Here is a 14,761-nt window from a genome sequence, read left to right as displayed (position 1 = left end):
GCAGGCAGAAGATGTTAGTGGTTAGCAAACTTAGCAGTGGGTTAAACAGAGTGCAGGTAGTATTTAGGCAGACCACAGGTTTTCAGAAAGCGCAAATTAGTGAGGACCGCAGGCGATTATAGCTTGGCAAGCTTGGGCAGAGCAAGACACAAGGAAGGAGTGATAAGAAAAGAGGCCCATCTCCATCAGTAGTCATGCAAAGAGACACAGGCCAAAGGGGGGGGGGGGGGGGAAGCGGTGAAGAGTGGTGGGTCGTTCTCAACAGCAGTCGCATCTTAGGTTCCACGGTGAAAGCTGCTGATCCTTCCCGGGTTCACACTTCTTCAAAATCAATGACAAAAGGCGAAAAAGCTGTCAGGCATAGTAATCCTAACCTGGCTTTTTAAATGTTTAAAAGGCAACATATGTGCAGGAATACGATCCCCTGGTGGAAAAACCTGCTTTGACCATATGGTCCTTCCAGCTGGAAATTAAAGTTCATCAAAGAGGGAAGTAGTTGCATAACCATCCCCATCTGAGACCAAGAGAACAGGTAACTTGACATTAGCTATCCTGTTTCACCGCATGCTTAAAAAAAAACAAAAAAACAGAAGGGTTCACCTCAAAAGGTGAAAGCAGGTTTGAGAGCCTGCCGGCTCCTGTAGTCAGTGGAAGTGAATGATGACTAAAGCTGTGCTGACAGATCGTTATGATAAATGATCTTGTTTTTGAGTACGTGAACCGAATGTTATCAGAATAACATATGATCCCACATGCTCCATTAAAAGCTACACATTAAGCAGTAATTCCACACCCAATGGTAAAATAAAGACAATACAAAAGATCACTCACATGAACTGCAATTTTTAATAAAACGCTATTCAAAACTTACAAAAAGGCAGATAAAGCAACAATAGACACTTCTTCCCTGTATTTTCTTAAATAATACTGTCATTCGGTCTCTTGTGATCTGTGAGCTAATAGAAGGCCATTTGACCAGCGTGTCCTAAGAGGAAAAAGACCTTTTATTGCTGTCAAGCAGCTGTGTGCATAGGCCCTTTAGGTGGGTAATTTGCAGAGTAAACTGAAACACAGGATATAAAAGTTTACTGAAATAGAGTGCATATCTTTAAAACCGGCACAAATACTTGCCAGTGGCAAGATATAAACATCCTTTTACCGACCGATGCAGCATTGTCAACTAAAGTGACTACAAAAAAAATCTCTCTGAAGTATATGCATAGCTTACAAGAGGCAACCTTTGGTCGAGGGTAATGCAACTAACGGATCACAAAAGTGTCATTTGAGAAAACATGTAGAAGTAACGTGTAGTAAAAGCACAGTTTCACCAACAGGATATGCTGTATTCTTATAACTTATTTATGCAAATAAAATCAAAGGAAGCAAATAGCAGGCAAGTTTTCTGAAGTTTTAAATAATGGTACCAGAGAACATTTCAACTGAAACATGACAAAGCTTAATATGTACAGAGGAGTCCGTAGACGGCACACAAGGCCAAAGTATCCTAAACCTGAACAAACTGTGTCTTCTTGAGGCAGCGATTGGGACGAGGAGGGGTGTGGGCAGTGTTAAAGGGGTGATGATGTGATGTAGTGAGTACTACTAAAGCGAGTTTGGTTGAAGAGTAGTTGGTAGTAGTAGTAACACCAGGGAAATATGGAGTTTGGGGAGAGAGGAGTGTGAGAAAAGCCGAAGCTGCCAAAAAACGAACAAAAATTAACCAGCCGGACGTTAAAAATCAAAAGGCACTGAGGAAGGACAAAAGACGGGAACAGAAAGCCCCGGACAGGAAGCGCATCATCAGTGAGTCAATAGCTTAAGCCGCGTGATCCAACTGACCAGTAGTGAGCGTTCTGCCGTTGCACGCTTGGAGGCGGGGCCTACGGGGGCCTTTTTGATGTCCTCCTGGTAGGGGATGGTGGCGCTGTTGTGGAGGTCGGAGTTGGAGTAGTAGCGGCTGCCCCGGATGTGGTCCACTCGGACCAGGTGACGCTCCCCCGCAGGCCTGTAGGGTGGAGACACCGAGGGGACCTCCTCTGCAATGGTGGGGATCCTCTCGTTGCTCAGGTATCGGTACAGGAGGTCCTCGCCTGAGGCAGAGACACAGCGAGACGTGAGCTCAGCAACAGCATTACATGGAGGCTCTGGCTGTTTTAAGTCAAAGGCTTCTCGCATCTATTGCCTACAAACATGAATTCAGAACAAAGCCGTGTGCAACATGGTCAGCACTGATGTTAATGATTTAGTGTTAGTTGGACCTTTTTGGAAATATGCTTATTTGTCTTTCTTGCAGAATTAGATAAGAAGAGCGATACCACTCTCATATCTATCCGTTCGATATAGAGCTGGAGAGAGCAGTTAGCTTAGCATGAAGGCTGGAAACAGCTAACCTAGCTCTGTTAAATAATGTATGCTTTAATCTTTCATGAGTTAATATGATGGATATGTAATAATCTTGATTCAGGCTCTTGACAACTTAAATGTGCTCAGATGTCACTCGTCGGGCAATTGATGACAGTGTTGTGTGCTATGCTTCTCTGCTTTTGTTGCTCATAATTTGTATGAACCACGAGTATGAAAAAGGTATTCTTGTCAAACCATAACTATGCAGTCCTTGAAGTTTCCCCTGAAAGTGAAAGCGTGCTTGTGCGTACCTTTCCTTCCCTGGTTCCAGGGCTTAGCGTAGGGATCTACGATTCCGACGCAGGTGTCCACGGGCATGGAGAGCGGCCGGGGCTTACCTAGAGGCAAGAGTTTCACGTTCATCAATTGCCATCATTTAAAGAGATCGGTGGAATGTTTCTAAGGTTCCCTGAATGAGAAGCTACTGACCACGCGAGGACTTGTGCTCCCTCATCCTGGGCTGGATCACGTTGGCCTCGATGGGACAGCCGACGCTCAGCTTGTCGTATTCTGCGATGGTGCAGCGTCTTCTGCTCTCCTGGTCCAGAAAGGAGTTGGGCGACTCGGAGCCCTTTGGTCTTTTACTAATGCTGCTGCGGAAGGAGTCTGTTCTCTCCTCTCTGCGTGGAGAAAACAAAAGCTCATTTATTTATTCATTACAACACCACATCCCACTCCGGTGGGAGCAGAGTGGGCTGAACACAAGCAGAACGGAATGTGCAGTAGGAGGAGAGGGAGGTAAGGCGATCGCAGGTCAGGGACACACTCGTTATCACCCCGATGTGAGGGGTGGAATTGTGGCAACAGTTGACTAGGGGTGAGTAAGGGGTCGCTTACTGCAGGCTGGTCTAGTTCTTTGGGTTGCTTCAAGGCTTCGTTCCCATGTTCCAACTTTAAGAACTTGTTGAATAAAATTCAACCTAATAACACAATAAGCTCACCGTGGGGTGTACGGCATTGGAGGAGGAGGGGGGATGTACAAGTTCAGGATAGCCGACTTCTCCTTTTTGGTCGATCCGTTAGCTGAGCCGCAGGGAGACTGGACTTTGATCAGGGAGGAATTGTTCTGAAAAACACACAACATATATATCAACGTCGGTTCACGGTCGAAAACAAATGAAGTCATTGCTCTCGGTTTGAGACCAAATATGACTTGCTGGCAACTGGGAGGAGTTTAACACATGTGGCGAGACATTTAAGTGCGTCTCCCGAGTATAAACCTTCTTGTTTGAGGTATGGAAAGATTGTACGCAAAGTCCAAAATAGTCCGCAAGACATGTACTTAAAACTGTACTCATTTACCACAGTTATGTCTCCCGACACTCAACAACATTGTGCCCATGACGAGATGTTAGGACTCGCATTCACTGCCGCTCTCATCAGACCTAAACGATATATGATACGGTGTAGTAAATGTGATATATTTATGACAAACTAACACATCCCGTTTGGGATCTTATGAATCATTTCCACCCACTTTTCTTGTCCAAATAGCTCCCATGTGTACAAATTATACAGTGTTACAAAGCCAGTGTCATCCATTCCTCAATCAGGGTGTATGCTTTGTCTCCGTTTTGCCTTCTGGAGCCCTATTATCTCAGATAAACTGAGATGTCTGACTCTGATAGCCCGGACTACTTGTTAAAACAAGATGCTGGTGACGATGTTGACATTGGCCACCTTTGTGTTGAGAGGCTCTTTGTTGTTTTGAGAAACCCACTCTTTATCTGATATCTTCTCATCTTGCCTGCTCTGGCTATAAAACAGGCTACGCGTGATAAGACAACACCAGAGCCTGTGATTTTGGTAGTGTTGGTTTACAACGGGCTTATTGTCTGACTCTTTTTGTTAAACGGGACTCGGGTGCAGAGATGTGGTTAAAAGCTAAGTGAAGCCTAATGTGTTCACATGAGGGAGACCAGCAAATTGGATTACAGTCACATAACCGTATTAGCATAATATTTATCAGCTACCACTGACCTTTCTTTGAACAATAGACCCCAAAAAAAGAGGTTGAACCCAAATAACATGAATTATCTTTAAGTCCTATTGTCTTCTTTTGACGGCAACATCTGGGGCAATTTCATTCTAATAAACCAGATACAATCTAACCAGACTCCAACACTGTAGGCTGGCGGCTTTATCGCCGAAACTGAATGACATCACGGGACTTTGTTTGCCTCCGATGTTGCACGTGAAGAAGAACTCAATGTTGTTTGTGATTCAGCCGGCGGTCCTTTCAGGGTGGCTCTGTGACACTTGTCTGAACTTGCCGTTTTCGAACCAACTCCCTAAAAAGCTGATAATTGGTTGACAATGACTAGACGCACAGGCGTTTGTAGATCTTCCATGACAGGAGTAAGAGTGTGTGTGCGTGTGTGTGTGTGTGTGTGTGTGTGTGTGTGTGTGTGTGTGTGTGTGTGTGTGTGCGCGTGTACCTGTTGTACTGCGGGCTTCCAGCGCATGTTCTTGAGTGGGGCGGGGGTGAAACCTGTCGTGCCTGTGGGCCTCTTCTTCAGGAGTAGAACCACACCTTTGGGGTCCTCCCTCAGTTTGACAACCAGGTTTTTCAGCTGCCAGCCCACCTGGTTAAACACACACAAACACCATTAATATCCCATTATCATTTACAGTGTGTACTCAAATTGACAGTACATATGGTCAATTATGTAATTATCCAAAGGAAAAAAAAAAAAGGTTCCTACCACTGTCTGCTGGTTGACCTGGATCACCTCATCGCCAGCATGGATCTTCCTGCTCAGGTCTGCAGGTGACTAAAGAACAAACAAAGTAAAAGCCCGATAAGCCACTTTCATAAAACACAGACACTTGCCGTTAACACGCAACTTACTATTTACAAAACTTTGTTGAAATTGGCTCTACTTTAGTGCCAGCCCTGTCTGGTTTCAACTGTCTGCCTTTGAAATTCTCTATTCAAAGAGCAAATATTTGATAAACAAACACTCTTGAGTTCAATTTGTGAGAAAACTCAAACACCCTCTGAGTGTATGAATATCAGTTGAATTGTTTTTCATGTCACACGGATGTCAAACGGGATTAACTAGTTATTATCGGTGATGATTCAGGCGCTGATTCACAATTAAGGACCGGAGGCGTGAGGATCCAACCGTGGCAGTGATGCTGGTGCATTAGTCACTGACTGGTTGTCTCAGCGTGGGGAAAGGTAGGATGTCTTTCTGTGGAGGCAGCGGAGGCTTCTGCACTCCAGTAATCGGTAAATATGACAAACAGTTCCCTTTACGGATCAGCAGTTCTTAACTCCCTCGGATAACTCAGTGTGCCCTCAGTGGAGGAGGAGGACAATGAAGAGGAAGATGAGAAAGAGGGGGAGGCATTTGTTTTTTAACAAAAAATGGAATAGTAAAGAGTGGAAACAGACATACGACATACGGGCAGCAATGCAAATGACTAACTGCCTCATTCTGGTCTACAACCAGTCTCTCTCACCGTCGTCTCACGGTTTAAAATAATTCCAGTATTGAAAAGGGGCTAAATGTGTTCTTGTGGTCAGCATACGGTCATACTTACATGTTCTGTGGTTCCCGTGATGACATGTAATCCATCGTAGGTAGACTTGATGTACATCCCCTAGGGCAAAAAACAGACCAGTTTCAGTAAAAATACAATACTCCCATAGGGAGAGACACGTATGACGGCGATGTGAGGTTGACAATTTGACACACATCGCATGCATTCCTGGCCTGCAAACCCAGAAGAGACCTAGGGTTTTAAAAAAAAAAAAAAAAAGAGGAAGGGGAAGAAAAAAAGAAAAAGCAGCATTCCTTACCAGACCCTCTCCCGGCTTGATATCGGTCAGCTGGACCTCATCCAAGCAGGCCGACTGGCTCATCAGGGGGTCAGAGGTGGTTCTCACGGTCTGGTCACAGATGCTGTTCAAAATCTTAGACTGCAGAGGAAAAAGGCAAAAGAAAGTTCATCGATTAAATAAAATGAGAAGCGCAACACTCTACTTCTCGCTGTGATTCTAAGCGCCGCGCTAAATACTCTAATAGTGAATTGTGCCTCTGATAACCACTGCGTGTTGTACAGGTTGCAATACGAAGACCTCCTCCTTCATTAGTTTGTTGACTTACTCCCTCTGGGTGTATATTCATGTTTAGTGCAAGGCTTAATGGGCTTAAATTGGGACCATTAGTGTGCTATTAACTGGACGTTCCAGTGCGCGCACACACACACACACACACACACACACACACACACACACGCACACACGCACACACGCACACGCACACACGCACACACGCACACACGCAGATCAGTCCTCTGCACATCACACCCTTCCGTCTGTGCAGTTGCTTGCTCGTTTCAGGACAAAAACTGTCATTTGTCATCATTAGAGAGGGGGGTCCTTTCTGTGACGTCTCTTCTCAGGCACACGCGTTTTGTTTTGAACACATGGCGTACACTTTATGTAGAGGAGGCGAGCATGACACAAGGAGAGGACTCGGCTCTAATGTGGACTTCACTTGGGTTGTCTGAGAGGCAGAGAGAGAGAGACAGAGTGCTAGAGGAAGCCCAGTATTAGCCCGAGGGGTCTGGAGAGCGTCAGGAACAGGAAACACTGATTGATGGCCGGGGCGTATTAGAGCCGCCTCCTCTGTTGGCAATCCCATAGACCCGTCTGCTCTATTCACTCAGAAAAAGGACCTCGCTACCGAGAGCATGTCACACATGTAAAAAAAGACATTTACCCGAACGATCTACCAGACCTAGGAACTTTAGTGTTTCGTATAGTTTACATTAGCAGAATCGAAGAGAAGAGATACGGTATACTTACAACTTCCAGGATCTTCTCTTCCATCTCGTAAACACTGCAGTCCTGTTACACAGAGGACAGTGATGACAGATTAAGCTGGTGAGCAGTAAACAACAGGGAAGAGGAAGACAAAAAGTATAGGGGTCGGGTAAATACGATATAATCAGCATTCCTGATATAGAACTGAGAAAAATGTAGAACAGCCTCAAATAAACAGCTTTTAAGATTCAAACTACCTCTCTGCCTCAAGTCTGGGGGAGGCTATAATTGCATAATGCCCCATGTGGTTCAGTAAAATACATTGAAACGTGAATATACCATACCAATACTCATAGAGTAACAATGTGCCGATGATATGGTGAAAAAACAATTGGAGAAAACATGTAATGGTGTTGAAAGCCCTCATCCAAAGTGCTTTCCACAGTTGGAAGTGGGTGGGCTACTGGAGGCAGAGGTTTCAGGAAGTCCAATGAGATACAGTAGCTGTGATCACGGTTGTTTGGGGGAACGATCCAACAATAAAAAAAAAAAAATCAGCAAAGTCAGCTGGGAGACGTCCCGTCTTAAGTGTCCCGACACGGCACTCACATACTGCAGCTGGACTGACCACAGCTGAGGCAACAGCCTCCCCTGACAACTGTGTTGTTGGTGGTGAAAGGGCCCCTGGTTCACGGTGCGGAAGTCCCTGAAATTAGCTCTGTGCTGGAAAAATGCCCAACGGGAGGCCATCCATCCATCACAACACAGGTAAAATGCTTCTGTCATAACTAGAACGCACAGAAAATCTACTTCAACAAGTCTCTTCTATCTCCGGAGGCCTCGCAAGCCACAAGCCTCCGTCGATGCAAAATAAAAGGGATGTTGGTGTTGTGGCCCTCACGGTATTAGTGACATGCACAGACATGTGCCGCGCACAAAGCCGGCTCTGTTGCTCGTTGTGCATCCATTGTGCTGGCAGCGAATGGGGGTCGAGCAAGTTTTTCCATATTTCCATAGCTTGCACATTCCACTGGGCTAAAGGGGGGGGGGCGTCTGTTTTCAAAATGTACTTGGCTTGTCATATTGTTAGTTCGTTTGCCTTGAAAGGATTTGAGTGACTGTCTGTGGCCGACAGCGATGGCCTCGCATCAAAGCAGAGTACATCCCAGGCTCCCAAAATATGATTTTTGATCAGCGTTTGAGTGCCTGTTTGAAGGATTAATCTCTTTTGGTAAAGTAATATACACGTGACTTTACCACATTTCCCCTACTTGGGCCAATATAAACATTATGTAGGAAAAACACAATCATTTCAATTCATTTGACATATATTGGTCCCAAACTCATGTTTCCCTACAGTACATTTTTTAAAGTCAGCCAAGAACATATGGTGGTTTCAGAAAGAATTTGGCTTTGCTAGTGTAAACATGCGACTGCATATTTCTTTTAGAGACTGGCCCATGTTTGGATGACTGCACTGTTGACCGAGCCAAGAGGGATGAGCTAAAAATACATATTGCGATGTTTAGAGGTCGCGAAACAAAGCGGTACCGGTGTGTGTGTGTGTGTGCTGCAGACATGGGTACTTGGCATACCTCCCATCAAGTTTTAACGTTTACGGAACATTTCTCTCGTCTCGCAGAAACCATCGAATCATGTGAAGACAATATCGCAGATGATCCCTCTAAGGTCTGTTCGTGATATCCCGATGAATCCCTTTGTCAAAGGATCCAGATAGTAACTAAGTGCTGAGGGACAATTCCCTGGGTGTACTGATCCCTCACGTTATGGACTTGATCCCACAGCCGGTGTGGATCAGATGACTCTCTGTGTGCTGCTCTCTGGGCCTTTGATCTGCCACCAGAGCGGATTTGCATGGTCGAGCAATGAAGTGGTCGAGAGAGAGAGAGAGAGAGAGAGAGAGAGAGAGAGAGAGAGAGACAGAGACAGAGAGAGAGAGAGAGAGAGAGAGAGAGAGAGAGAGAGAGAGAGAGAGAGAGAGAGAGAGAGAGAGTGCTGGCTCAGTGCGGGAACCTGCAGTGTAGCTGCCTTTACACTGAAGAGAAATAAAGACCTTGTGACATCCTGTTATTCAAAATGTATCAACATATGATGGATACATTTGTTAAAGTTCAGCGTTTGGCCTATATGATGGAAACTTTGTTTAGTTTTTTTAACTAGAGGAGAGAGATATAAACTTCATATCTGAGCCAACAATTCAGGAGTGGGAGGCGCTGATAAAAGACACGGGGGATCGATATAAAAATGTGTTCGTTGAAAGAGAATGACCTCCACTCTGACGGGTCAGCCAAGATGGCTGATGCGTTCACAGCTTTATGGACGCGTCCCATTGTGTGTGTACACACAGGCTTCATTCAGGCAGAACACATAAATTGTGTTGACCTGAAAGGCCCTAATTCTTGGCTGAAGTTCATGAAGGAGCTGGGCGAACCTCACGCCGTCCTTCCTCATCATAAAATTAATCACTGCGGCAGTCTCCTGCGCAAACCTATTTTATCAAGGGAGACTAAACGGTCTAAAGAAATGAGAAAGGAAGCCAAGAGTCTGCTAACTCCGTGTCAGGTTAGACACTTAAATGATGTGATGACATAAGCCTCCTCATCGGCGTTTCTGCAGTTGCACACGAAGCTACGAACGGAGGACCAAACTGCATCTCTCCTCCAGTTGTTGGAGGAAACTAATCCCTCCAGTCTTACAAGACTCTTTCAGCACCTATCAGGAGTTTATTCTACACCGTAGCCTCTCCACTACCCGTGGCAGTGTGGGAAACGTATACCCCCCCACTTCCCCTGGAAGACCATGACCGAGGCACCCACAGTAAATCACCAGAGGCGCTGAAATCCCAGACTGTGGCGAGGAAATAGGCACTCTGGGAAAGGAATTTATTTTGATGCAATAACCCCCTAAAAAAATGACACCTGCAGTCTCTGCAGCCACTTTCGCTGGCCGCGTAAAATGAGTTGCTTAGCGGGCTTTGCTTTAAGGCAAACCCTTTAGGGAGAACAAATTGCACATACAAGCTAACGTCTTTGATCCGGAAGAAAAGGCCACTCACCAGCTCCCTTTGTTTAAGACATACGACCACTTCTGGTTGCATGAAAAATGACAGAAGTCGACACCCAATTGCATCGTGACGCAATGCTAGAGCAATTCTAAGCAGACAGTTGTGAATCGTATTGGACGTATGCTCAGATGGAGCAGCTCCTCATCCCTGCATTAAACACACAGGAAGCGCTTTCAGACGATTTGGTCTCCCACTGCGAGCGTCTTGGAGGAGCAGAAACAGGAACCACATGGCTGAAAGTGTACGGCAGCCTGGGGAATGTTGGCGGCCGCCTTTTAAAAGAGCGCCAGTGGTTTTTATGAAACTGGAAACACAAAAGCGACGGTTACCATTAAACGTCCCCGCACTAAAGGGGGTCTCCTCATTAGGCAGCGTGAGGCGGAAAAGAGCCCAAGAAAAACATCAGCATTTGCAATAATGTGCTCAGACTGCTGGCTTCAGGCTTGTGTCATGGCTGCCAGACCACATTTCCCATAACTCTCTCTTCTCCAACACTTTATCTTGCACGTCTGTGCCCCTGGGCCGGTATGTGCTCGGTGGAAAAAACCTATTGTGTGCGTGTGTGTTTCCCAGGGGCTAGCTAGCTAGTGTGCTGTTGAGCTAACAAGCGTGCAGACCTGTTGAACTGTGGTGGTGAGCTCCAGGCACAGCTGAATGATCTTGTTCTTGGTGGCTGTGAAGTCACTGATCCCTGTAAGAGGCGTCCTGCAAGCAGACAAAGAGCATAAAGGAGAACATTAGGAGCCAGCGATGGACTGCAGAGTTGGGTTGAGAGTTATATTCACATGGCCGAATCGTTTTAAAAACCAGAGCATCTGACACCAATGTTTGATGCTTATCGCAACACTCACTGGTTACTTTAATACGCACACCTGTACGAGCTCATCCATGAATTTATAGACTCAGTGAACCTTGCTCTGACTGCTGGGCTTAGGTGAATTGCCACAGACGCGGTGGTATCTCTTTCCCATTAACTCCATCTAAAACATATGCGTATGAACTCCGAAATAGCGACCATCACATCGGGACCCAACCCTCAACGCAGTCCTTCAAGTATAAAACATGTATAAATGTGAACGACACAGATGTAACTTTTAGCACGGCACTTTTAAAAACACATTGCTCTCATCTAAACATCGCAACTACCATTTAAATCACGACCTCATCTTACCTTCTTTAGCCGAGCACGCCACAAAAAAAACAGAAGCTTTGTTTCAGCAACTTAATCCTGGCGTCCTGCTTAGCATGCTCTGCTTTTATGGTGTGATGTGGAGCAGGTCGCCAGGAGAGCACAGAGGACCCTGCCAGCTCCGTACTTAAAGCTCACAGGGGGGTTGCATTTCTGCTTTACAGCTGTGTGTAGTGTTAACTTGGCCAACTGCATGGATATGCGCAATGGCTGTTGCTAAATTTTTGTCCTTTTTGTGCCAAAAGTAATGCCTGCATCTCCTCGTAGTAGTTGTACGGCAGCCCTCCTGATATCTGATCTGACACTGCGCAAGCAGGTGGTGGCTACAAAAAGAAATGTCGTTACCTGTCGAGCCAAGCCAGGAGGCTCTTTGCAGCGCCGATCAGCTCGACCACAGAGGTGAGGAAGTCGTTGGGCGGCTTGCGTGACATGCTGCCGTCATACACGGGGCTTTTCCTGCGGTCAGACGTGGCCATGTGTAGACTGTTGGTGGCGGCTCTCATCCTCACAACCAGATTCTTCAAGTTGTCCGTCTCTACCCCATAGTTCTGAAACGGGAAGTCAATACACCATTTTAACAAACTACAGTGGAATAAGCACGCACTCATGATTGAAGCCGAAATTATATCCATTTCCAATTAAACTCCGGATCAAAGCAAACAACCCCTCTACACAGTCTAGACCTGGGAGGTACTTGATTTATTTGACAACGGTGGAGTCCTATTCCCAGGAAGACGTGTCGTTTCCTGTACAATGCAGAGCTATAATCACTTCTTTGACATATATGATTGAAGTGCACTTGTCTGTGAGAACAGCTCTGGCATGAAATCCCCCCCCCCTCCAGTCTCCAGGGTTGTTGTGGGGCGTGCAGGGAGTGTGTGCACACATGCAATCACCTGATTCCTACCAAGCGGGGCAAAGTTTGCATTCTTAAGCCTTTGGCTGTTTCCTGCTTCTGCATTCCTCCAATTTATAGATTATTCAGACGCACAAAGCAGCAGAGCTCCGTGTCTGCAAGGGTCACTGAGCGCACCACCGACCCAGCTACGTAGCAGCTCAGCTACTGCCCTGTTACAATGTGCATAGTATTAGTAAAGTGTGTGTGTGTCTGAGCATTAGCACTTGTCAAATATTTGAAAGCGCTTGTTTTAAAGTGTTTGCAATGTTTTGACTGAATAAATGGGTTTGGGACTAATGTGTTGGTTAAAAAGGTAAGCAAAGTAAGGGCAGCCTGGCTGCTGTCCTGGTAAATATCAGCTTACATGGAGTTGCATCGCTGCCAGCAACGCTGCCGTGTGTGTGTGATGTGCCAGGAGCCAAATACGCTTAGCAAGGAGTAAAACAACACGTGTCTGGGAAACAGGGAAGGAGATCTGCAAGTGCTTAGTGTGGACTTTTTTTTTTTTTTTTTGCCACTGCCTCTATCCAACATGAGCTCAAAAAAAATATACAAATCCACTCAGTCAGTGCTCAAGGAATCCCCGGAATAACTGGACCAGTCAAACAGTAGCTGTAGGCTGCCTTCCTCGTGGCACACTTGACATGAAATGGATTGTTAAAAACATAATTTAAGATAAGCAAACATTCTCAGGGAATATATACGGGGGAAAAAAGAAAGAAAATAAACCATGTGATGGTTGAGTTCTCCACACAGTAGAAGTGGAACCGTGGCACAGAGGCAGTGCGAGTGTTTTCCAGATCAAACGTCTCCCCTGGCTTTTTCATCAGCGGGCTAATCACACAGTCACAGCGGTTCTAACTGGCCCACAGATGTCCAGCGAGCTTCATATGAGGTTTAAATATGAGGTTCCAGTCAAATGCAATTTTTCATTCTCAAAACAGCAAATTTTTCGTTCTTTCAGAGCTTTTTTTTTTTTTAATAGACATTCAGTTAATCTAGAATCAAGATGGCCGAGGCTGTTTTTGTGTAGGTTCTAGTTGGGACTATATACTTGTATAAGTGTCCTCTGGAGAAACGTAGAACGGCTATCACAACACAGCACTTCCTGCCCACGCCACAGGCATCACATGGATCTGACTCGACTATAAAAGAGACAAATGTATATACCATAGAAAGAGAGTTTGTGCATGTGTGTGTGTGTGTGTGTGTCTGTTGCTACAATGTGCCATCTAAGGTTAAGCGTTATATTACAAGTCGGGACAGATCACCCCCTAGGCATCGGTAAAATACATTTAGAGCAGCTCTGTGGCTCACGGAGCCAGATGATCTGTCATATATTGCATGTTCAATGGCTGCTGGAGACTGTTAATGTGTGTGTGTGTGTGTGTGTGTGTGTGTGTGTGTGTGTGTGTGTGTGTGTGTGTGTGTGTGTGTGTGTGTGTGAATATCGTGTGGAGCAGCAGGTCTTTGTGTGGGTCGCTGGGAACAAATGAAGAAGTGTTGGGTTTCAACACTGCCTCTGCAAAAGACATCATGGCTCAGAGAAGTCCAGTACAATTAATTGAAATGTTCTCTCTTTGTCCCCAGACAGCGGTTTGTTCTCCATAGCTTTTGGATAGAAGAGAAGCATGGGGTATAGATGTTTCCTTCAGGGCTGTGGGGCTAGTGTGTTAGGCCATTGGTCATCGTGATATAGGGTTGAAACTGCTAACAGGACAGCTCAGGTCCCTGATATAGAAAAGGTTAAAATCTTTACAATGTGTGCACATGCTTAAATGTTTAAAATTCAAGGGCAAAGCCGAGTAGCAAAGTGTCACAAAAGACGAATGTGACTGCAGCGACAGGAGGAGTCTGACCTGACAGTCAACAAAAAGAGAGAAGGGGGGGAGGAGTGTGAGAGCTTGTGGGGGTGTCGGGTGATGGCGGCCTGTGTTCCTGTTGGTAGCAGTGACCTTGCCTCAGTTAAAGCTAATTGAATCGGGGGCCTCACTTCCTCCCACGGGGGCCTGTGGAAGGCCAAGGCCTCCTTCTTAATAAGGAAACCCCTAAAGGACAAAAAACATTTAGCCGGACCGCTTCAGTGGGAGGTGAAAGGCTGCTGAGAGTCCAGCATACTGGCCTTAAGTTGAATCGCAGAACACTATCAAGTGCATACAAACACACACAGACACCGTATTACAAACTAACAGTACATTTTAAAGGGGAGACTAAGGTTCACTTGTAAGGAAAGGGGGGTTTACTTAAAATAACAAAACCATGCTGAGGAAGCACTTTGGAGGCCAAATTTATGAAGCCGCTCAAGAGGGAAATGATTTGAGATTTCATTGCCATGATGTCAAGGTTCTAGGGGTGAACTAAAATCTGGGCCTGATTACCGTGATGGTAAAAGAGGTTGTGGACCACCGG

At 45.7% G+C, this 14,761-nt stretch overlaps 1 protein-coding gene across 1 annotated transcript in view; it reads right to left on the bottom strand.

The window, feature by feature from the left end:
- The window catches only part of cnksr3 (cnksr family member 3), a 45,955-nt gene that overhangs the window by 14,580 nt on the left and 16,614 nt on the right, over positions 1 to 14,761 (bottom strand). The window contains exons 3-13 of the mRNA XM_068721534.1: positions 11,800 to 12,002; positions 10,883 to 10,970; positions 7,223 to 7,264; positions 6,212 to 6,331; positions 5,953 to 6,012; positions 5,109 to 5,177; positions 4,842 to 4,988; positions 3,345 to 3,469; positions 2,833 to 3,023; positions 2,655 to 2,741; positions 1,840 to 2,090 (exon numbers count right to left, since the gene is read on the bottom strand). Of these exons, the coding sequence (XP_068577635.1) occupies positions 1,840 to 2,090; positions 2,655 to 2,741; positions 2,833 to 3,023; positions 3,345 to 3,469; positions 4,842 to 4,988; positions 5,109 to 5,177; positions 5,953 to 6,012; positions 6,212 to 6,331; positions 7,223 to 7,264; positions 10,883 to 10,970; positions 11,800 to 12,002 (1,383 nt within the window). The remainder of the gene's footprint in view (positions 1 to 1,839; positions 2,091 to 2,654; positions 2,742 to 2,832; positions 3,024 to 3,344; positions 3,470 to 4,841; positions 4,989 to 5,108; positions 5,178 to 5,952; positions 6,013 to 6,211; positions 6,332 to 7,222; positions 7,265 to 10,882; positions 10,971 to 11,799; positions 12,003 to 14,761) is intronic.

This window comes from Cebidichthys violaceus, unplaced genomic scaffold (assembly GCF_023349555.1).
Source record: "Cebidichthys violaceus isolate CVI_PGR_0920_01 unplaced genomic scaffold, fCebVio1.0.p SCAF_28, whole genome shotgun sequence".
NCBI lineage: Eukaryota > Metazoa > Chordata > Actinopteri > Perciformes > Stichaeidae > Cebidichthys > Cebidichthys violaceus.
Note: the sequence above shows the minus strand (reverse complement) of the source record. Positions and strands in the feature narration are given on the sequence as shown.